Genomic DNA, 22,474 nt, shown 5'->3' with positions numbered 1-22,474 from the left:
TTTCCATGAATTTCCTTATCTCTCACTCCTTCTCTTGTGTATTAAAAATCAGGTATTAAACTTCAGGAAGTTTAACATGCAGTTATTTAATTTCTTTTGCACAGAAACTTTTCTATTTCACCTTGCTCAATTCCACTTATGTTTTAAAATGTACTTACAAAGTTTACCCTGATCATTTAGATCAGTCATCTTTAGCGGCTGCACTCTCTTTGTATTTTCTATACATGCCTTTATTCATTGGGTTTACCATATGAATCCTAGCTCTCTATTCAGCTATTTTCCCCTCAATTATTATGAGCTCAAGTACAGCAATTATTTCTACCTAGGAATTTTTATAGGGCAAAGAGGACATCAAAATTCAGTAAATATGTGCTTCCCTGGTGGCGCAGTGGTTGAGAGTCCGCCTGCCAATGCAGGGGACACGGGTTCGTGCCCCGGTCCGGGAAGATCCCACATGCCGCGGAGCAGCATGGCCTGTGAGCCATGGCTGCTGAGCCTGCACATCTGGAGCTTGTGCTCCGCAACAGGAGAGGCCACAGCAGTGAGAGGCCCGCGTACCGCAAAAAAAAAAAAACATAGTATCCTTGACTGTGATTCAAGGATCTGATACACAGAAGCAAAACTAGGTCACTACTTTCTTATCCATCAAAACAGCTTCTCTAGGAAGTTGGAGGTTCAACAAGACTTCAGAGAAAAACCCACATGTTTCCATGACTTCCTAACCAGTAAAAAAGTCAAAATGAACAGAACATTGATCCCAAATACACTGTGCCCTTCCAAATTCTAACTCTGTATGGATCTAATTGGTATAGTAAAATCTGCATCAAGAACCTTAGTAGCAGGAGACATTTTAACTTTTTAACATCTCCATCTAAAAAGCACCTGGAGAGGAGCTTTCGTATCTAATGCAACATACTTTTTCTCATTCCCTAAACTTCTCACAATACCATTAGCAATAACAACATGCTAATGATTTTAAATACACAAGAAACACTTACTGGCATTCACAGTAAGTTGGATGAACCCTCAACAAATTCAAAGACCGAAATCATTCAGTCTATGTTCTTTGATCATGGTCAACTTAATATAGAAATGAATAACAAATAGATAACTAGAAAGCATGGACATTAAAAATAAACACTGCCTAATAGTCCATGGATAAAAAGGAAATCAAACTATCTTTTCATTTAGTTTAAACTAAACTATAATAAATTATGATATATCTAAACACCTGGAGTGCAGAAAAAGAAGTACTTAGTGCGATAAATAAAGCCCTATAAGTAACTATTATAAAGGAGAAGGCAGGAACATAAATAGACTAATTGTCTATCTTAATTACGTAAGAGAGAAAACAGCCAGTCCAAAGAAAGTAAAATGAAATAAAAGAAGGTAAATAATATAGGTAAAAATTAGTTATATAGAAATATATAGATAATATAGGATATTTATATGGCTTAATATTGAGTTTTTGAACGATTACTAAGATGTATAAAACCCTAGCCAACTTAACAAAGGAAATGCAGCAACACTGAATCACAAGTATCAGGAATGAAAAGGGGATAGCACTACAAATCCTAATATTAAAAAAAAAAGGCCGTAGTAAATAATATTTTTTAACCAGAAATGATGATTTTTTAAATAAAGGTATTTTAAATAGGATGAAATGACATATAAATGATAAATACGAATTTTAAAATGTCAATTAATTTGCTGATATAAACGACTGTATATAAAATAGATAAACAACAGGGTCCTATTGTAACATACAGGGAACTATATTCAATATTCTTTATTACAGGACGGTGGAAAGGGGAGAAATGGTTGAAAATACTTTTGTTTGAAAAGCGCATCAGTTCAAAGTGATATACCTGACTTTCTGGTGTTTGGGGTTGGCCTGCCTCAGTTTGCCCCACTGGGTTAGAGCAAAGAACATCCTAATCCAGACTTTAGGCAGCACAGCCCAGACCTCTATCAAAAAAAGCACTGGGGGGCTTCCCTGGTGGCGCAGTGGTTCAGAGTCCGCCTGCCGATGCAGGGGACACGGGTTCGTGCCCCGGTCCGGGAAGATCCCACATGCCGCGGAGCGGCTGGGCCCGTGAGCCATGGCCACTGAGCCTGCGTGTCCGGAGCCTGTGCTCCGCAACGGGAGAGGCCGCGGGAAAAAAAAAAAAAGCACTGGGATAAAGGTCCATTTGCATCCGCATTCACAGGTCCACCAGGCCCAGCCCCTGCGAGGGACTGCCTGGAATACAGATGGGCCACCTCCCGCCACAGCCACTTAGGGCTTTTAGGGCACCTCAAGAGAGGACTACAGGGTCACTGTTCCCCGGACCACAAGCAGGTGCAGCTAGACAATGGCTTGGTTGCAAACCGAAGCAAGTTGTCTGTCTAAACTGCAAACCCAGTTTCAAAGAGAACACTGCTGTCTGTTTGGCAAACCCCCAAGAGGTCCTTATCTTTCTTTGTGAGGAGTCTTGGAAGGAATATGGATGACAGATTCTGACAACTGTTGAGGCTGACTGTGTGCAGATCCTGACCTCCCTAGACCTTGCATGGATAAAGGGGGCACTATGGGGTTTGCCCCACTTTACAGAAGAACAGAGAGAGGCTCAGGGAAGTGAAGTAACTTGCCCAAGAGGAGAGGAAGAATAGAGATTTGAACACAAGACAGCCTGACCCCTCTGGGTAATGGGGTTATCAACCATCTTGCTCAGTGGTCACCAGTAATGAAGTGACACTTCCCAGGATGGGAGAAGGAGGGCAAACCTCAGTCAGGAATCAAGAAATGGGGAGTGACCAGTGTCTGCTGATTAATATTATCCGCCAAAATGACAGTGAGCCAGAGATGCAAGCCAGCCCATGGCCTGAGCAGTAGAAGACCCCTGAGAGCCGCCCCCAGGCAGCTGGAACTGAGACATTTCAATCTCAGTTTTGTTCCAGGAAACGCTCAGGACCTCTCTGAGTCTCCACGTGTTTGGCTGTAAAACAGAAATACTACTGCCTTCCAGGGTTCCTGTGAGTATGAGTTGAGAGCAAGCACGTAAGGCACCAGCCTGGTATTTGACACCAGCTTTGCCAGCACCCAGACAGAGGCTTGTCAGCTTTCTCATCTCCAGCTTGCTCTCCACTCACCTTAAAACTACAGGTCCAAGTACAGAAAAGTGGTTTCTAAGAGAAGGGCCTCTCCTTGTTTCCAGGCATCCTACTCATATTGTCGGGAAAACATCTCAAGGTCACACAGGACTTTAAGAAACAAAACTAAATGACAGCAGTCCCACCTGTAACTGAAATTTGTGGTAATAATGCTGAATTTTTATTTCACCCCAAAGCTGTGCCACCACAAAATCTGCGGCAGCCTTGTTCCGAGCGTGCATGGGACTTGGGGGAGCACGTATTCTGCAGGAAACCCCAGAGCTCCACCCCGCCCACGGCCTAGTGGGGTGGGAAACCTCAAGCGCAGCCCAGTCCTCGACTCCTGCACCATTGACCGTGGCAGCAAAACCCTGAGCCAGACAGGGTCTGCGTCTCCTTGTCCAAAACATGACAGAACTTCTCTGCAAATATGCTCTGACACTCCGGCACTTCAGTGGCCTGCAGAGAATCACTCTCGCCAAGTGTTATCGATGACACAGCTGAAAACCAGAAAGAGTTCCTTTCCTAGCCACAGGACTACTGCAATCCCTTGCTTCATACTGTACTTGGGAAAACCGAGGCCCAGAAATCTAAGCCTCACAAGGCCCCCCAGAAGGTGAGGCCAGAGAGGCTGGGGGCAGGGACTCCTCACTCCCCAGACCATGCAACCCTAACAAATTAAACCACTTCACTTTGAGCTACTCCCACTGGCCTTAACGAGCCCACGCTGGGAGGCTGGGGTGTACACAGAGTTATAAAGAGAAACCCAAGTTGGAGCCTCAGATTGCTAATCAGTAGCAAAATATTCCACGGACCCTAGTCCTGCCCTGAACTCACAGACTGAGAAGGTAAAGGAAGAACTGCCGGGCTAGCACCCGACCTTCCCGGGCACAGACCCCCGCCCCCACGGCAAGGCACCTGCACAGGCCACTTGGCCATCGAACCAAACAGAGAGGGTCCGGTCCCCACCCCATCCCCAGGCTGTCTCTCTGGGGAAGAACAGTCATTTAAGATGACGAGATACATTTTCTCTGAACTAGGAAAGCCTTCAAAGAGAACCAGAAAGGGCTGTTTCACCTCCACCTTCAGGCACATACCCAGGCAGCAGCAATTACCACCAGAAGCAGAAGCCAATCCACCAAAAATGTGGAAGGACACGGAGGCAGGAGAGGGGCGAGGCAACAGGGAGGAGTTACTGATCAGAGGGCTGGCAAATGGGGACCAGCTGCTCCGCCCCTACAGAGCCCTCTGCCCTGGGTCGGACAGTCACACGGGTGTGGGAGACGGTCTCCATGTTTTCCTGAGGCCAAAGGTCCTCCTGCACACAGCCTGGGGCACCCACAACCATGGCGCTTCCCGTAACGTAACCAACAGTTTACAAATCCCTTCAGAGGCTTTTATCCACCTCAAATCCAGGTGGTAGGGATCATCGTCTCCATTCTACAGAGAAGGAAACTGAGGCACACGGAGTCGAAAAGCCAGGATCCATTCCAAGCACATACTCCTCTGCAAAGTCTTACAGCCTCGGCTGAGAAAGGTCCCCGGACCCTGAGAAGGGCAGGATTAAGAACCAACCAGGAAGGCTCTTAGCCCTGGTCCTCTGGCCCAGCTGCCTGTGCCCCTTCCCAGCGGGCAGGCAGCACGGAGAAGCCCGGGAAGAATTCCAGCCCCAGCACACACGTGAACGCTGCTCACGTTTGAGGCTGCCTGTTGTGCCAAATAAGAGGGGAAATTTCACTTTTGCGCAAAAGGCCTTTTGGGGGTTGGTTTTGTTTGTTTGTTTTTCCATGAAAAACCTCCCACTCCCGGACAAGGGTTTCCAGGCTGGGATGCTGCGCCTCCAGCCAGCCCCACAGTTCCAGCCTCTAATACTCATAACTCCGCCGGAGAGAAACTTTGCTGGGGTCTGGCGGGTCCCGGGCCCACTGCTGATTCCACGCCTCCATCTTTTAACCAGAAAATCACCACCCAAAGCCCCACTGCAGGTGGGCTTGGGATCTCCCTGCCCAGAGCCGGACGCCAGCTGGAGGAGGGCTCTAGAGTGGCGGCCACCTGTGGGGGAAGGGGTTGTGCGCCCGAGAACCGCGCTGCCCGGCCGGTGCCTTCCTTACCGTGCAGGCCGTTGGGGATGCTTCGGTGGTGAGATGGCGCCAACAGGTCGTCCAGGGACACGCAAGTGGCGACGGCCTTGTTTGCGGGCCCTCTGCGGTCCGGGGGGCAGCAGCGGGGCCGGGAAGTGCTGGTGGGCGTCTGGGCTGTTGCAGTCGCCCATGTCTCCCACCGCGTCGCCCGCCATTGGCCTGCTCAAGCCGGCCTGGCTATCGATGGAGCTGCAGGAGCCGCCGCCCGCGCCCCGCGCTCCCGGTCCAGTAGCAGCAGCTGCTCGGTGAGCTCCAGGTTCCCGCGCAGCAGGGCGTCCGGGTGCGCCTCGCGTTCGCGCAGCTTCCGCGGTCGCGGGCCACCTCGTGCCACACGGCGCCGGCTGCGCGGCGCCCCAAGGACTGCCAAAGGGCGCGGGCCTGCGCTCCTTCTGCCGGTCGTCATCCAGGAAGCAGCAGGCTCGCGCAGCCGCCGGTTCACGTCGAGCGTCAGGCCGCCGCGCTCCAGCACGAGGCCCACCTTCTCGGGCGCCGGGCGGCAGCTCCTCCTCGCTCCAGGCGGTGTCGCAGGAGCTGAGCCAGGTGCCGGACCAGGAGCCCTTCTAGTTTTCCAAAGGTCGGGTGAGTTTACTAATTAATAATTTTCTCTCTTACTTTTCTTTTTGCATTATGATAGAAAACACATTACTGGTCAGAGAGACATTTAGGTCCCTTGCAGAGGGAATGGCCACTACTCCGGTTTTCCTCCCCAGGAGAGAATTTCTCTCAGGACCCATCACGGGTATGCTTGCTTGTTGGTCTAGTCAATAAAAAAGTACAGAGAACTAAAGAGAGAGAGAGAAGCTACATATTTTTCCCTGGTACTTGTTCATTTTAACAAATTTCTCATGATCTAAACAGTGAAGAAATGCAGTCCACGTTGCAAAATTACTTCCTGTTAAATATTTGCTTCTTTTCATACTTTTGTTTATTCATGAATTACTTGATTTCATAGTTGGTAGAGGGTTTACTCTACTGGAAGGAGTACGAGGAATCATATCCAGTCATGAGACTGTCTCATATTTTCCAAACTCTTTACTTTTAGATGGTTTTAGTTACATTTCTGTCTTTTAAAAGAAAAATGTTTCTGTTGAAACCAGAAATGTGTTTATGGAACAAATGAAGTGGCTTTGAGTTTCATTTCTGGAGAATTGTCATTTTAATTTCGTGCTACTGTGTTACTGTGGTTTTTCATGGTGTTTGATGAGTTGTTTCTCTGCTGGTACATTTGAAGTAGTGAACACCTTTCTTCTTTAGGAAAAGCTGCTTTAAAAAAAAAAAAGATTATAATGATTCAACAGGTTAGTAATTAGCGATCTTTCTCTTGTTTTCAGTAGGTGGTACTATAACACCAGTTTTCGGTCCCGCTTACCTGAGCTGCCTCTGGTTATATTAGAGATTTGACACTTTCCACCCTCCACTACCTCCGCCAGAGGTAGTTGCGCAGTGCCCTCATTGTTGCTGCTTGTGCATCCAGGGTCACTGGTGCCTTGCTGCTGCTGTGGCAAATGTCACCACCTGGGGTTCTGGGATGGCTGGCATCTCTGCTACCTTCGGGGTCTCCTGGGGTGCAGGCTCCACCACCCCAGGGGGAAGGCAAAAGTTTTGGGGAAGCTGTGGTCACGGGTTCCTGTGCTGCATCTGGAGTTGCTGAGTTCACAAGTGCTGCTGCTGTGGGCAAGGGGCCAGAGTCACGAGTGCCTCTCCAGCTAAAGAAATGGGGTGGCGGGCTCTGCTGTTGCATGATTTCTTGCGGCTGTGGTCGCTATTGCATCATGCAGGCCTGAGTCGTGCGTGCCACCTTCCCTGCAGCCACCGGCTTCTCTGGGACTACAAGCTTAGCTGGGGGTCTGGGACCACATGTGCCAACTCTGCTTATCCCCTGGCTCTGCCTCCTCTGTTTCCCGCCTTCCCGCCCACCCCCGCTTTAGATGTGCAGATGTGTGGCATTCTCTGGTGTCCTGGTGTGTTGGGCAGAGGTACCTTTGTTGAATTATGGATGTTTTACTGGTTGTAGATTGAAGGGGAGAAACAAAGAGAACGTCTCACATCACTATGGTGCTGACTTAAAATTTTTTATATGGTGTATCTTATTAAAACTTTGATTTTTAACTTTTTTATGTAGCATTTTATAGCTGTGACTTTTCAAAGCTTCAGCTTTTCCCCCCACTCCCACATATATAGTAGACACCATATTTTGAAACGGGAGGGATTTATCTCATTTACATTGACTGTAAAGATCTGTTATTGTTCTTTACTTTCGCCATTTTAATATCTTTGTTCTATGTTCCTTTTTGTTTTTGTATTTTTCTTTTAAATAAATAATTACCCATTCATTTTCACCTTTGAGAAATATAAGCTTAAATTATATGCATCACTTATGTTTATATATAGGAATTTACTCTCTGTTTATGTTTGTTTACCCTCTCTTATTTAAAATTGAATTTTCTTAAATATTTGATCTATATATTATACATTTAGAACTACAGAAGACTGTATTAGAATTTTTCTTCAACCACTAAATATAATTTAGAAAACTCAAAAGTCTATTATATTTACCCACAATGTAGTAGATCATCTACAATATATTATTCTTTGAATTTCAGTTTTTCTATGAAATCTCTTATAGCTGAGATTTTTATAAATCAGATTTCCTTTTCTTTGTCACAAATGTAATTCTCTTAAAATAAAGGTAGTATATCTCATTTACATTCATTGTTAAATCTATTTTACTTCACTTTTGTCATTTTTTATATTTTCTTATTCTATGTATGTTCCTTTTTTGTACGTTGTTTTAGAGAAAATAATACTTCTGCTGTTTCCATCTTTGAGAAGTATAAGCCTATATTACATCACTTGTGTCTATAGTTAGCAAATGTATCACATTTTTACCTTTCGACTTTTAAGATTCAACAAATTATTAAAACTCATCTTTTACTTTTAGAAAAAGTATTGTTCTCCGAGCCTTGTAAAATTACACATATCTGTCAGCTGTTCTTATATGTAAACAAATGATTTGGAATGTAACAGATCTTTTTCCAGAAAATATTATTGTATCATTTAACAGATGAGAAATAGAGGTCATTATAATTTTATAGATATTTAACTTAAATACTTTACATGCCCATATATAGAAATATTTAATTTTTATTTTTTTTATTTTTTAATTTTTTTGTGGTACGCGGGCCTCTCACTGCTGTGGCCTCTCCCGTTACGGAGCATAGGCTCCGGACACGCAGGCTCAGCTGCCATGGTTCACAGGCCTAGCCACTCCGCTGCATGTGGGATCTTCCCAGACCGGGGCACGAACCCGTGTCCCCTGCATCGGCAGGCAGACTCCCAACCACTGCGCCACCAGGGAAGCCCAAGGGTTTTTTTTGTTTGATATTGTGGTAGTGCTTTCAACATCTTTCTTAATATTTAACTTTCAACAGTTTAGTTATCATGTGTCTAAGATTGAATTTATTTGTGTTTATCCTGTTTCAGGTTTTTTAGCTTCATTTAATTTATGAATTAATTCATAAATTAATATATATTTCTTTCTAATTTAGAAGAATTTTGCCATTATTTCTTCAAATACTTTTCTGCCTTTTTCTATCTGTACTCTTTTTCTGAGACTGTCATCATGTAAATTAAAAAGAGTAAAACCTCTTTTTATAATTGTTTGATAATATCTACTAACATAATCTTATATGCATCCTATGGCCAAGAATTCCACTCCTCATTAAGTCAGAGGAAATGTATATATATATATAAATTCACAAAATATATGTACAAAATATTAATAGCAGGAATATTTGTAAATGCCACCTAAATGTCCATCAAGAGTAGAATGGATAATTAACTGTGGTACATGCATGTAACGAAATATAGCATCAATGAAAATAAATTAATGTTTTTTATTTTTTTATGAGATGGTCAGTCAGTTGTGGTCACAAAAAGAGACAGAGGAGAGGCTCAGGAACAAACAAAGTTTATTGTATTCACAGGCCCAAGAAACAGGAGGCGCAGCACACCACACAGGGCCACATGGGAAAGCTATCAGAGTGGTCAGGAGGCAGAAGATAGGAGCAATGGGAGAGCACTGGGCCAGAGACTTTATTGGGGTCTCTGTGGGAAGGCAAGGTAAGGCAGGGTGAACTGTTTACAACTGAATGGTTTGAATAATTTCAGTGGGTTTTGGATAATAGGGGCTGTACCTAGTTGCCCGGCCCTGGGATGATTAAGGTACAGGAATATTATCTCCAGGGTATTCAAGCATGGCTTTGAGTTGGTTTATTTAACCAAGGAAGTGAAAGATCTGTTCATAGAAAACTGTAAGACATTGATGAAAGAAATTTAAGAAGACAAATACTGGAAAGATATCCTGTTTTCATGGACTGGAGGAATTAATATTGTTCAAATGTTCATAATATCTAAAACCATCTATAGATCCAGTGTGATCTCTATCAAAATTCCAGTAGCATTTTTTACAAAAATAGAAAAACACAATCTTAAAATTGATATAGAACCACAAAAAACCCTGCAGAGCCAAACCAATCTTGAGAAAAAAGAGCAAAGCTGGAGGCATCACACTTTCTTTTTTATTTTTTTGACAAAGAATCATAAGCAGTTTATTAAATAAAATAGGGAATGCTCACAAAAATATCTAAACATCAGTACTTGCAGATTGACAAACAAATGTAGCATATTGTCAATCCCCTACACTTTTCATATAAAACCCAAATCAAAATCAGAGTTTTATGTATTTGGTATCACACTTTCTGATTTCAAACTATACTAAAAAGCTAGAGTAGTCAGACAGTAGTGTACTGGCAAAAAAGCAGATTCACAGACCAATTGAATAGAATTGAGAACCCAGAAGTAAATCCATGCATATCTGGTCGACTAATATTTGAGAAGTCAACTAATATTTGACAAGGGAGTCAAGAATACTCAATAGGGAAAGGAGAGCCTTTTCAATAAATGGTGCTGGGAAAACTGGATATGCAAATGCAAAAGAAAAAACTTGATCCTTATTTTACACCACTCACAAAAATTAACTTTAAATGTATTAAAGACTCAAATGTAAGACCTGAAACCCTAAAACTGCTAGAAGAAAATATAGGGATAAAGCTCCTTGACATTGGTCTTGGCAATGACTTGTTGGATATGACACCTAAAGCACAAGCAAGAAAAGCAAAAAAAACAAAAACAAAATGGAACTATATAAAACTACAAAGCTTCTGTATAACAAAAGAAACAATCGACAGAATAAAGAGGCAACCTACAGAATTTCAAAATATTTCCAAACCACATATCTGATAAGTGGTTAATATCTAACATATGTAAGGAACCCATACAACTCAAAAGCAGAAACACAAATAATCTAATTTTAAAATGGGCAAAAGACCTGAATAGATATTTTATAAAGAAGACATGCACGTGGTCAACAGATATATGAAAAGATCCTAAGCATCACTCATCATCAGAGAAGTGCAAATCAAAACCACTTTGAGATATCACTTCACCCCCTTTAGGCTGGCTATTATCAAAAAAACAAGAAATAAAAAGTGTTGGTGAGGATATGGAGAAAAGGGAACACTAGTGCATTGTTGGTGGTAGTGTAAATTGTTAAACCACTGTGGAAAACACTTTGATGGTTCCTCAGAAAATTAAAAATAGAGCTACCATATGATCAATCAATTCCACTTCTGGGTATATATTTGAAGGAAATAGAATCACTGTCTTGAAGATATATACATATATTTTTGCACCAATTTCCTGCATGCACCAGTGATGTCCTTTATAGCAGGGTCCCCAACCCCCAGGCCACGGACTGGCCTGTTAGGAACCAGACCACACAGCAGGAGGTGAGCAGCGGGCACGAGTGAAGCTTCATCTGTATTTACCATCACTCCCCAACACTCGCGTTACCGCCTGAGCTCCACCTCCTGTCAGATCAGTGGTGGCATTAGATTCTCATAGGAACGCGAACCCTACTGTGAACTGCATATGTGAGGAATCTAGGTTGTGTGCTCCTTATAAGAATCTAATGCCTGATGATCTGAGGCAGAGCTGAGGCGGTGACGCTAGCGCTAAGGAGTGGCTGCAAATACAGATTATCATTAACAGAGAGGTTTGACTGCACAGAGACCATAATAAATCAATTGCTTGCAGACTCATATCAAAACAAGTGACAGGGGCTTCCCTGGTGGCGCAGTGGTTGAGTCCGCCTGCCGGTGCAGGGGATACGGGTTCGTGCCCCGGTCTGGGAAAATCCCACATGCCGTGGAGAGGCTGGGCCCGTGAGCCATGGCCGCTGAGCCTGTGCATCTGGAGCCCGTGCTCTGCAACGCGAGAGGCCACAACAGTGAGAGGCCCGCATACCGCAAAAAAAAAAAAAAAAGAAAAACAAGTGACAATTAAGCTGCCTCTGGTGACAGGCTTTAAGTCAGAATCCGACACTTATCTTAGTGTGCGTGTGGACCGCCCATTATTTTATTTACCACTTCCGTCCGTGCCTCTTTCCCGCACTGTACACTTGTCTCAGTCACAGTTTAGGTAAGCCCCCAAGCTAACCCTAGCCAAAATGAGTAAAAAACAAACGTCTCTGGAGAGCTTCTTTGAAAAGTGGGAGAGACCCAGTGATGAGACAGTGGAAGACTCTAAGACTGCCAACAAAAAGAAAGCTGCATTTAAAAGAAAATCCCAAGAGTCCTACTTAAATTACGGGTTCATTGCAACAGGTGACTCACATTCTCCAAGCCAGCTTTGTATAATATGTGGCGACCGGCTATCCAGTGAAGGCATGAAACCTTCAGAACTGCTCACCTATCTCAACTTTCAAAAGAGTTTGAGCATTACTTCCCAACCACAAAAGACCCCCAAACTGGGAAGGAATGGATCCGCAATCCATTTGTGAAACCCAGGTAAATCGACTTTGTACTAGAAGAGGATCAACTGCTTGAGATCGCAAATGATGGTGGCCTTAAAAGTATGTTTGAGGCAACTTCGATCTTCATACTTTCTGGATTAAGGTCAAGGAAGAATATCCTGAGATTGCCTCAAAAGCACTGAAAAGCCTGCTTCTATTTCCAACATCCTATCTTTGTGAAGCAGGATTTTCTGCAGTGACAGCAACCAAAACGAGATCACGGAGCAGACTGGATATAAGCAACATACTTCGGGTGTCACTGTCTCCCATCGTCCCCAGATGGAACCATCTAGTTGCAGGAAAACAAGCTCAGGGCTCCCACTGATTCTGCATTATGGTGAGTTGTGTAATTATTTCATTATATATTACAATGTAATAATAATAGAAATAAAATGCACAATAAATGTAATGCCCTTGAATCATCCCGAAACCATCCCCCCACCCGTCCGTGGAAAAACTGTCTTCCACGAAACCGGTCCCTGGTGCCAAAAAGGTTGGGGACTGTTGCTCCTTCTGGAGTTCATAGTTAAAAGAAATTTACATCTCTAATGCAGCAAACCCTGGAGACCAATCAAAACCTCACATAGCACTCTTCTGTTGTTGCCATTAATCACCTTGGTCCTTAGAGAATATTTATACAAATATTTTTAGTTAAAGATGAAGTCACCCCCAGGGTAGCATGTTTGGGACCAGTCGACTCTGATGATTTCCAAATAGTGTGATTCCCAGTGGATGTCTAAAATAACACTGCATTTTCACAGTTAAGTGCGCCAGTTAGAGAAATGCCTAAGAGAGTTAGAATCATGCCTTTGAGGTTAATGAGAAAATGGGACTCCACAGGTCTCGAAGTACAGTTGGGGTGTAGGGTAGCTAATTTCTCAAACTTCCTCTAACAATTTGATCTGTTTTACCATAATTAGCTATATACCAGGGCAACCAGATGATTCCCACTGGGGGAATGAGACTTTTGCATCCTGCTATGAGTTATCTTAAATAAAGCCCATGGAAAATAACTCACAATTTTAATCTGTCTCATTGGGCCCTATTAAAAAGTAAATTTAGTCAAAGAACAAAATGAGAAAGAACTTTAAGAAATCTCTGAATAGGTGATTACAGGGCAAGATAAAGTTGAAATAGTTTTAAGTAGTACATTACATGTTTAAAAATATAGGGTCAGAGACAAGTGTTTACTTAAGTTTTCACACTTGTCGTTCACACACAGACACGCACACACACATACTCGCAAGAATCTCTTGGGTGAACGTCAGCATTATTGGAGTAGTTTCCAAAGAGTCCACATGTTAAAAGTAATTTTAGTACATATTCAAACACTATTATTTTCTGACTCCTTTCACAGGGAATTATATCTGCCCTTGACCACATCATTTTTTTAAAAAATCTATTTGAAAGAGTGATTTGTAGCTTCCTGTTTAAATTCATTTTACATTTCTTAACGTCTAGAAGTTAAAATTTTATTTACAGTTATTTTTCCTCAAGGGGAAATAGCTTTCTTCTATTATTCATCAGGTTTAATAATCTAGAATAAATTGGGAAAAAATAAAAACTCTTTTTCTAAAACTGTTTTCTTTATATATGGGCAGATTTGAATCACTGTTTCTCTTCTAACACATGTAAAGTAACATTTTACCCAATTTCTTGGCATTTTAAATATATATATTCACATATGTATTTTTAAAATCATTTTGAATAGTAAGATGCAATTAAACCATTTCTCTTGAGATGCTGTTATTGGGAGAATGAATGAAGATATTTCCATTAGTCAATCAGATAAACACATTACAATCTTTACTTCACTCAGTTAATATACTCATTATTTGTATTCCCTTCAAGGTCACATATACAGATTATAGATTTTATATAGATTATCTCAGAGCTATTGTTTGATTGATTAGATTGAGCAGTTGCTTTGAACCACATTAGAAACTATTGTCATATGTTGCTCTAGCAATATTCTCAGCTAGTCCTTTTAACCAGAGCAGCCACACAAGAGAATAATAAATTAATTTCACCACTCATGATTTAGGATTTGATATCAACTAAATATCTAAATCATATCACAAGCAACCTGTAATAACAATTACGTATACACAGGATTTGAGGAATGGCTACCAAAAAAATCCTTGTCCAGATCTTCTCAAAGACATCTATTATACTCAGCCATCTTTAAAGAGTTTTCTCCCTGTCACCCACCAAGAGTTCAAAATAACTCTGGGAAGATAATTATGGGGAGGAATTCTCTATGATGATTAAAATTAGTAAATATGAAAGAAGAGAGTGAAATGGTGAAAATGATGAATCTAATCTACATAAAACAATGCATAGGGTCTTTCTACTTACATTTTCAGAATAATTGAAAAGGAAAACAAGGCACTATGTTAGCTGTTCATCAAAAATAAAACATTTTATACCTTCTGATTGAGGCTAATTTCAGACACTAAATAATTAAGCTGTAATTCAAAGGTTTCTTTTACATTTCCCAGAACCTCATATCATTTAGAGGTGGAAGATTTATTATTTTTTAAAAAAAGAGGTAATGTTTAAATTTTAAAGCTTTTCCTTAAAGTAGAAAAATATTCTTGTTATCATTTTTAGTGAAATAAGAGAATTTCAGTTTTGATTATAGGTTATCAGATGATTATGGGACAGAAATTAATTAATGATATATTTAATTATAGTTGTTTATCTTATAGCATTCATGCATATAAATAATCCCCCCAAAGATTGGAAACCATATTCTACCTAAAGATAGAGGGTGGGATCAGGAAGGAGTGATACAATGGGTATTTAAATTTTAGGTACCCTCTTTTAGTGTTTATTTAACACTTTCAAATGCAAAATGTTTTGTGTTTTTTTTATGTCAGAGAAATGCTTTAAATAATTTAATTTAACAGACAGTTCAAAATTAATTCATTCTATATGCTTCCTAAATGAATAACCAATTAGGATACACTTGAATACGTTTAATCAAATGAGAATTTCATATTTTTGAAGGCAGTCTATTTCATTTTCAAATGGCTCTGCTTTTTAGAATGAATTTCTTCATACTAAGAGGAAAGGTGCTTTCCTGTTAGTTCCTCCCATTGTTTTAAAAGCTACCTTTTTCTTCTTTAAGAATAAATCAAACCTCTTGTCCTTTTACATGTGTAATGATAGTAACTTTGGGTTTCTTGTATAATATTCAGCTTCCCTAACAACTTCAGTCAAACCTTATCCGTCAAGACCAAACATAGTGATCCTGTCCACCCTTATGCTCTTGATATTATTTTACCTGGGTCTTTCAAATGTAGTAGCACTTAAAATTGAACAGAATTGGGCTTCCCTGGTGGCACAGTGGTTGGGAGTCTGCCGGCTGATGCAAGGGACACGGGTTCGTGCCCCGGTCCGGGAGGATCCCACATGCCGCGGAGCGGCTGGGCCCGTGAGCCGTGCCCGCTGGGCCTGGGCGTCTGGAGCCTGTGCTCTGCAACAGGAGAGGTCACAACAGCGAGAGGCCCGCGTACAGAAAAAAAAAAAAAAAAATGAACAGAATTATTGATTTATTTATTTGAAAATATTTATTTGGTGCTCGCTTCTTGAAAGATGTAGATAAAGTCTGTGGACTTCTTGGATTGAATATTTTGGAAATCACTGATGACCATGATATGCTCTTAAGCAGCGTATAAGTTATTGTGGAGAGGGATTCCAGGGAATTATAAATGCTATTGAGAATAATAAAGTTAGGTGACAAAAACGAGTCATATGTGACACACTCTTTCTTTGATACACCCATAAAACAGAGTGAAGAAGGAAAGGAGGGAGTGATCCTGTTTCTTTGGGTAACTTTTAAATAATTTTAATAAATGTAATACTTTTCATAAAATTGCATATGTCACATTATCTTGAGAGCTAAAATGTCACGAAGCGCCAGGCTTTTTTTAAAAAGTGTAAAAATGTTCAGACTCGACTACGTTCAGATACAGGCACTGTAAATTCTGTCTACCAGACGGCACTGCTAGGGAGCTTTTCATGGACAAGTCCTATACTCTATACGATGAAATAAACTGCCTCTGAACTTAACTAACTGGTAGGATGTGAATATAGTTATATGTCATTTCCTTCCTTACAAGGCATTTATTCAGCAGTTAGTACCTTGGACTGACTGTATTGCATATACTGAAAACACATATAATTTGGTAAAAATTTGTAAGCATACAAAATCCTATTCTGGGTTATTATACTTATTACCAGATTGGTCAATGTTGCCAGATCCATCAATAATTATTAACAAACACCTGGCACCTGCTTTTCCCTAATGACAACTGTATGTAGAAATTGAGAAAATATTACTTTTTGAGTCTTACCTAAGCATTATTTTTAAAAATTCAAAAGTTAACACCGAATGACCGTATGCATAGTGCTGTCTAGGAAAGGGTGTAGACACTGATTATATGCTTTGGTCTGTGTATTTGGGAAATTTCTCTTGAGTCAGGTGATCTGGTCACAAAGATTACTTTCGCATTATATAATTTGTTTGGCTTTTTCCTTCTGACGAAAGTAGAAAAACTTCATAAAATTAGGAGTCTCAGGAACCCTGCCAGATGGATGACTCTGAATTGTTTATGCTATAATACATGAGCAATATTTGTTGAAGAAATGTTCATTATTCTGAAATACCCTTAAAGGATATGTACATGTTAGATTTGTTTGATTAAATAATGGAATTATTAAAATCTATTTTAATTCATGAAATTTGTAGGGAAAACCACTGAACACTTTAACCATTAAAGACATGTCAAGCTAGAAGAAGAGTGTATGGCAATAATTAATTTTTTCCAGGAGAGTAAAATGATAGAGTTAAAAAAAATAGTGATATCTACGTCTGTAGAACTTCAGTTAAAATGGCTTTTGAATTATTGAATTTTTCAGTTACAGGTAAGGAATACCTCATCTCAGAATAATGTAAGCAAATGATAAAAGGGGGGAACATTATTGTCTGCAGTAGAAAATTGCAACACATGTATTACTAAAGCTGGATTCACCAGCCTGTAAGTCATAATGACTCAAGATAATTATTGCAGCTCTAGGCAGTGTTTTCTTCTCATTGACATCACAGTAACGATTACTCTCTTACCTTGTGCTACAGCTCTTGCGAGCTCCGGAGTTCTATATTCCCAAGTTCAAGTCTGATTGCAAAGATATCACCTTCTTCTGTTTGCTTAAATAAAAACTCAAGAGTTAGTCTGATTGGATCTTTCAGAGTCATGTATCAGAGTTTGAGCAAATACCTTCTGAGGCCTTGGTCACAAGCCCCGCATGTTCTATAGTGCTAACATGTAGTCTGAGAATCGGGAAGGTGTGTTTTTCCAATGAAAAAGAAGGCAAAGGGACAATGGTTGCTCAGGAGATAAAAATTCAAAAAATGCCTCATACACATTAGAATTAATAAAGGAGGTAGAAAGGAAAGCATAGTGAGATGTATTTAAAATAGATTTCTCTCCTCCAACCCATGGTTGGTGGAGGGTCAAGAAAATGTACAAATTGAGTATTTTATACTTCTAATTTCCTATCAGATTCCTGAAACTACAAATACAAGCTGACTAAGTTGATTTGGGGATTGGGGTGAGGTTAGGTAGATTAATACTATGACTGAATTAACATTCCATATCTGGGTTTTCTCTTTAGCCTCTTCATTTTCTTCCCTTTTATGCTTAAGAAATTTTTTTCACCCTAATCAGTTTATTCTTCGAGTTCGAACTTCCTAAATCTTCTGTTTCCGCTATCAACAGAAAGCTTATATTTGGGACCAGGCCCTGAGTAGTTAGGTATTTGCCTGAACAGGTTATGCACTTCTCCAGTGTAGTTGCAGGCCTCACTGCTACATCTATCTTAAGACAATGTGGGGAATGAATGTCCTATGAACAATTGACTAAAAAATTTGAGCCTGCAGTTCCAGCCCTGCTTGAATAGCACCTGGGGATAGAGTTGCCAGATGTAGCAAATAAAAATATAAGACATCTAATCAAATTTGATTTTCTGATGAACAAAGAATAATTTTTTAACGTACGCATGTCCCAAATATTGCTTTCTCGAGAAAGATAAAATGGTGCTAAATCCTTCTGGCCAAATATTTCACAGGACACACTTATACCAAAAAATTACTTCTTGTTGGGTTTCTCTGGTGGTGCAGTGGTTGAGAGTCCGCCTGCCGATTCAGGGGACACGGGTTCGTGCCCCGGTCCGGGAAGATCCCACATGCTGCAGAGCGGCTGGGCCCGTGAGTCATGGCCGCTGAGCCTGCGCGTCCGGAGCTTGTGCTCCGCAGCGGGAGAGGCCACAACAGTGAGAGGCCCACGTACCGCAAAAAAACAAAACAAAACAAAAAAAACACAACAACAAAAAAATTACTTGCTGTTCATCCGAAATTCAAATTTAGCTGAACATCCAGCATTTTTTTGGCAACTCTGTCTGGGGTCCCCGAAAATAGGGGACCTCAGCCTCCAGAGCTGATGGTCACCACCTCAGGTGAAAGAAGCACGAAGCCACTTAGGGCTGAGCCCGTCCAATTTCAACACATCCTCCTCCTCTTGCCTCCACCCTTAGCTCAGAACATGAGGAAAAAGTCTCTCCCCTTGTCTTGTTCAGATTCCGACTCTATCAGGAAGTCATTCCTTGAGTCTAGCTTTGATGCCTCATGTTGCACTCTCAGTCCAAGTGTGTCTCAGCCAGTCCTTGGTAGACTGAGGGGAAGTGAGTTCATGTCCTTCTCATCAGGTCTTTTCTGCATTGCAAGATCCTAGACATCCATTCCTTCCCCACCCTGTTCTTCCCCGGGCTATCTAACCCTTCCTGACCCTTAGTCCATTTCCTTGCCCTGAAAATTGGACTGCCCTCAGTTGGACGGTAAAACAACAAAAATTCTTTTGGACGGCAATTTGGCAATATGTTTCAAAAGCTCTGAAATTGTGCATATGTTTTGACTCAGCAATTCCATTTCTAGAAGTTTGTGCTCTGAAAAGCATAAGTATACAAAGATATAACTGCAGTGATATCTATCTCAGCAAAAGCAATAACAAAAATATTTAATTCCAATAATAGAAGATGGCTTTAAATTTTAGTATCCAACTATATAGATATTAAAATAATGCTTTAGAAGCCTATTTATATGGTAAAATGTTACAATATATTTTGATAAAGTGGAAAACAAAAGTCGTGAGCAATTCACACAATATAATCCCATTTTTTTAATTTTTAAAAATACGTATATATACATATACAGAGGGAAAGCAGACCACAATAAGTTCCCAAGGGCATTATTAACACCGAAGTATTAATAGTTACTGTCTTTTCTTCTGGATGCAAAATTCCCTGCAATTAACAGTGTTACTTTTGTAAATGAAAATCAGTGCTATTTTAAAGGCCCTCGGGTACTGTGCCTTGAGAGTGATTTTCCTGCTTATATTACACTGTCCCTGTTGCAGCTTACTGCTGAAGGAGAGTTTATAAACAAGCAAGAATGGGCTGCCCAAAAAAAGTAAAATGGTGCTAGATCCTCCCGGCAGGCAAATTAAGGTGGCTTCAAGCACAAATAGTGGACAGTTTACAAGAAACAAAAGCAGCATCGTGGGAATCCAGGAGCCAGACCAGACCTTCTGATCAGAGTCAGAGTCTAGAGATGTATGTGCATTTCTACCCTAGGATCAGAGGAGATGAAGAGGAAGTCAGTCCATGGGTGAGAAAGAAGCTAAGAAGAGAATATCAACATCTCCGGGATCCCGGGAGAGAACCTGTAAGTCACAGCAAAGTAACGAGCCAGATGCTTCCAGTCCTAAAGCAGCACCAAGCACGACTCGGCACCTGAACCGCCAAAGCCAGGTCAACTATTCCCTGCCCTGTTCCTACCCCAGGTCAGACCTCGCACCTGAAGTAAAGGAGCTCATGTGGTAGTGGAGGTGACTGATGGGAAAGAGAAAGGCTTCCAGTGAGGAGTCTGGGAGAAGAGGGAGAAACACTGTCTACAGGAATCGTAACCCAGGAAGGCACCCTGAACCTCATGAAAGACCAGAATTGCTCAATCATCGCACAAAACGGGCACCTCCTCAACCTCCCCCAAGTGCATGTCTCTCCAGCTTTGTACCTACAAACAAGTCAGGTCAAGGCCGTAAGAACAGGCCCCAGAAGCCAAGCTCTGAGCAGCAGGTCAGAGCCCTGGGCCCTCGAGCTGGCACCCACACCACCCAGAGCAGGGACTCCAGCTGAGCCCTCCTCCTTGAAAATCTCCAAGGATCAGGCCCTTATCTCCAAGAACTTGAGGGGGTCAAGGGCTCCAGACATATCTCTTCACGAGCTGCCTCATTGCCCCATGACCTCTTTGTTTCTCAGTGTAGACCAAAGGGTTGAACATGGGAGTGACAGCTGTGTAGAAGACGGCAAGGATCTGGTCCCCGTCCTGGGAGGAGCCTGCCCATGGCCTCATGTAGGCAACAGTCCCCGTCCCAAAAAAGAGCGTGATTGCAAGTAGGTGGGAGGAACAGGTAGAGAAGATTCTTCAACGTCCCTGGGATGTCACGACCCCAAGGATGATGCTAAGAATACGGGCATAGGAAGCTACAGTCAGTGAGAAGGGGGTCAGGATAAAGGCTATCGTGAGGGCAAGATTGCCCACCCACTTCACCCCACAAGGTGCTCGAGCTGGCCAGCATCAGCACAGGCAGGATGTCACACAGGAGGCGATGGATGGTGTTGGCACCAGGGAAAGGCAAAGTGAAGATGAAGATGGAGTGAGTGGTGCCGGTGATGATGCCCATGTGGTGGGAGGTGCCCACCATGTGCACACACGCTCCCTGGCCCATCAGGGTGGAGTGATGCAGCTGCCGGCAGACGGCAGCATAGCGGTCACTGGCCATGGCCGTGAGCAGGCCGCGTTCAGCGATGACAGGGAGCGAGAAGTACAGCTGGGTGAAGCAGCCGGTGGGCGGGATGGTGGGGCCGGAGGAGAGGAGGTCGGCCAGCATCCTGGGCACGATGGTCTTGGTGTAGAGGAGCCCCGCCGCAGAGAAGTGGCGCAGGAAGAAGTGCATATGGGCGAGTGCAGGGCAGCGTCTGCCAGTGTGAGGAGGGATCAGCGAGTTGCCCAGCAGGGTGACCCGGTAGACCAGAAGCACCCCCAAACGTGTGTTTTTGATCCGTTGATCACACAATAAGAAAAAATCATATATGAAACATGAAAAGAAAAAGATGGAATTTGTTTTAACATATTTTGGTATTTTTAAATATCTGATTTACTTTCAACCAATTATGCCTACTTGTGCCTTTGGAAATGTTTTTATCAGTAGTTTAATTTTGCAATTTGGTGAATAGCGAATGTTTCCGATTGTCAGTGCACATTTTTCAGACATATGCGTCATAGAAAGGCTATGAGAAGAGCACTTAGGTTGTTTACAGGTTTACGATTTGAGCATTTCTACAAGTTCCTGTAAAGTTACGTAAAATTTTAAGTTCTCTTGATTGAAGTAAAATTTCTGCAATCAATCTTAACCACAGAATGCATTGCTTCGTTCTCAGAAACTAGATTTTAGGTAGATTGGTGGCTCAGTGGTTGAGAGTCCGCCTGCCGATGCAGGGGACACAGGTTCGTGCCCCGGTCCAGGAAGATCCCACATGCCGCGGAGCGGCTGGGCCCATGAGCCATGGCCGCCGAGCCTGCGCATCCGGAGCCTGTGCTCTGCAACAGGAGAGGCCACAACAGTGAGAGGCCCGCGTACCGGAAAAAAAAAAAAAAAAAGAACTTCTTTTAAACCTCATTTAACACCAAAGTCCTGGCTGCCTTAGGTATTTTTGCTCTACCACTTTAAAATTTTTAAGTGAAATAAAAGATAGTATTTCAATAAAATAAAATAATAAAATAGTTATAAATAAAAAACAGGAAGGAGGTGGTAGAGAGTCCGGGTAATGGACCCAAAAAGGCAGACTTTTTTCCGGAAGAGCAGTGTAACTCTGGAGGTATTCAAAATGATATCACATCTCCCCCGTGTGGTGAATCTCTGAGTAGCCACGTTCCAGGTCATCCCCTCTCTCTGAGCTGTGGGTGAGATGGTAAAAGGAAGGGGGCTTGAAGGATCTACTTGTCCAGACTCCAGTCTACAGAGGAGGAAGCTGAGATCTGGAAAAGCTCATCTGGTTCATCCTGGATCATTCAGTGAATTAAGGGCGGAGCCGAGCACGCCTGACAGGGAAGAGCCCACTCTCGCCTTAGGTAGGACGTCTCCATCAGGTCCATAGGTAGGTGAGG

At 42.2% G+C, this 22,474-nt stretch overlaps 1 protein-coding gene across 1 annotated transcript; it reads right to left on the bottom strand.

Moving 5' to 3' along the window:
* Nucleotides 1-20,500: 20,500 nt before the first annotated feature.
* On the bottom strand, nt 20,501-21,344 carry OR10P1 (olfactory receptor family 10 subfamily P member 1; the record flags this gene model as incomplete). The annotated part of the gene is given in 4 exon segments (XM_065888313.1): nt 20,501-20,851; nt 20,853-21,263; nt 21,266-21,302; nt 21,304-21,344. Coding segments are annotated over 4 exon segments (840 nt in total), but the record flags the coding sequence as incomplete, so codon positions are not given.
* Between the last annotated feature and the right edge of the window lie 1,130 nt (nt 21,345-22,474).

The sequence above is a fragment of the Phocoena phocoena genome, chromosome 11, assembly GCF_963924675.1.
Source record: "Phocoena phocoena chromosome 11, mPhoPho1.1, whole genome shotgun sequence".
Taxonomy (NCBI): Eukaryota; Metazoa; Chordata; class Mammalia; order Artiodactyla; family Phocoenidae; genus Phocoena; species Phocoena phocoena.
The sequence above is the reverse complement of the archived record's forward strand: the minus strand, read 5'-3'. Positions and strand labels throughout refer to the sequence as shown.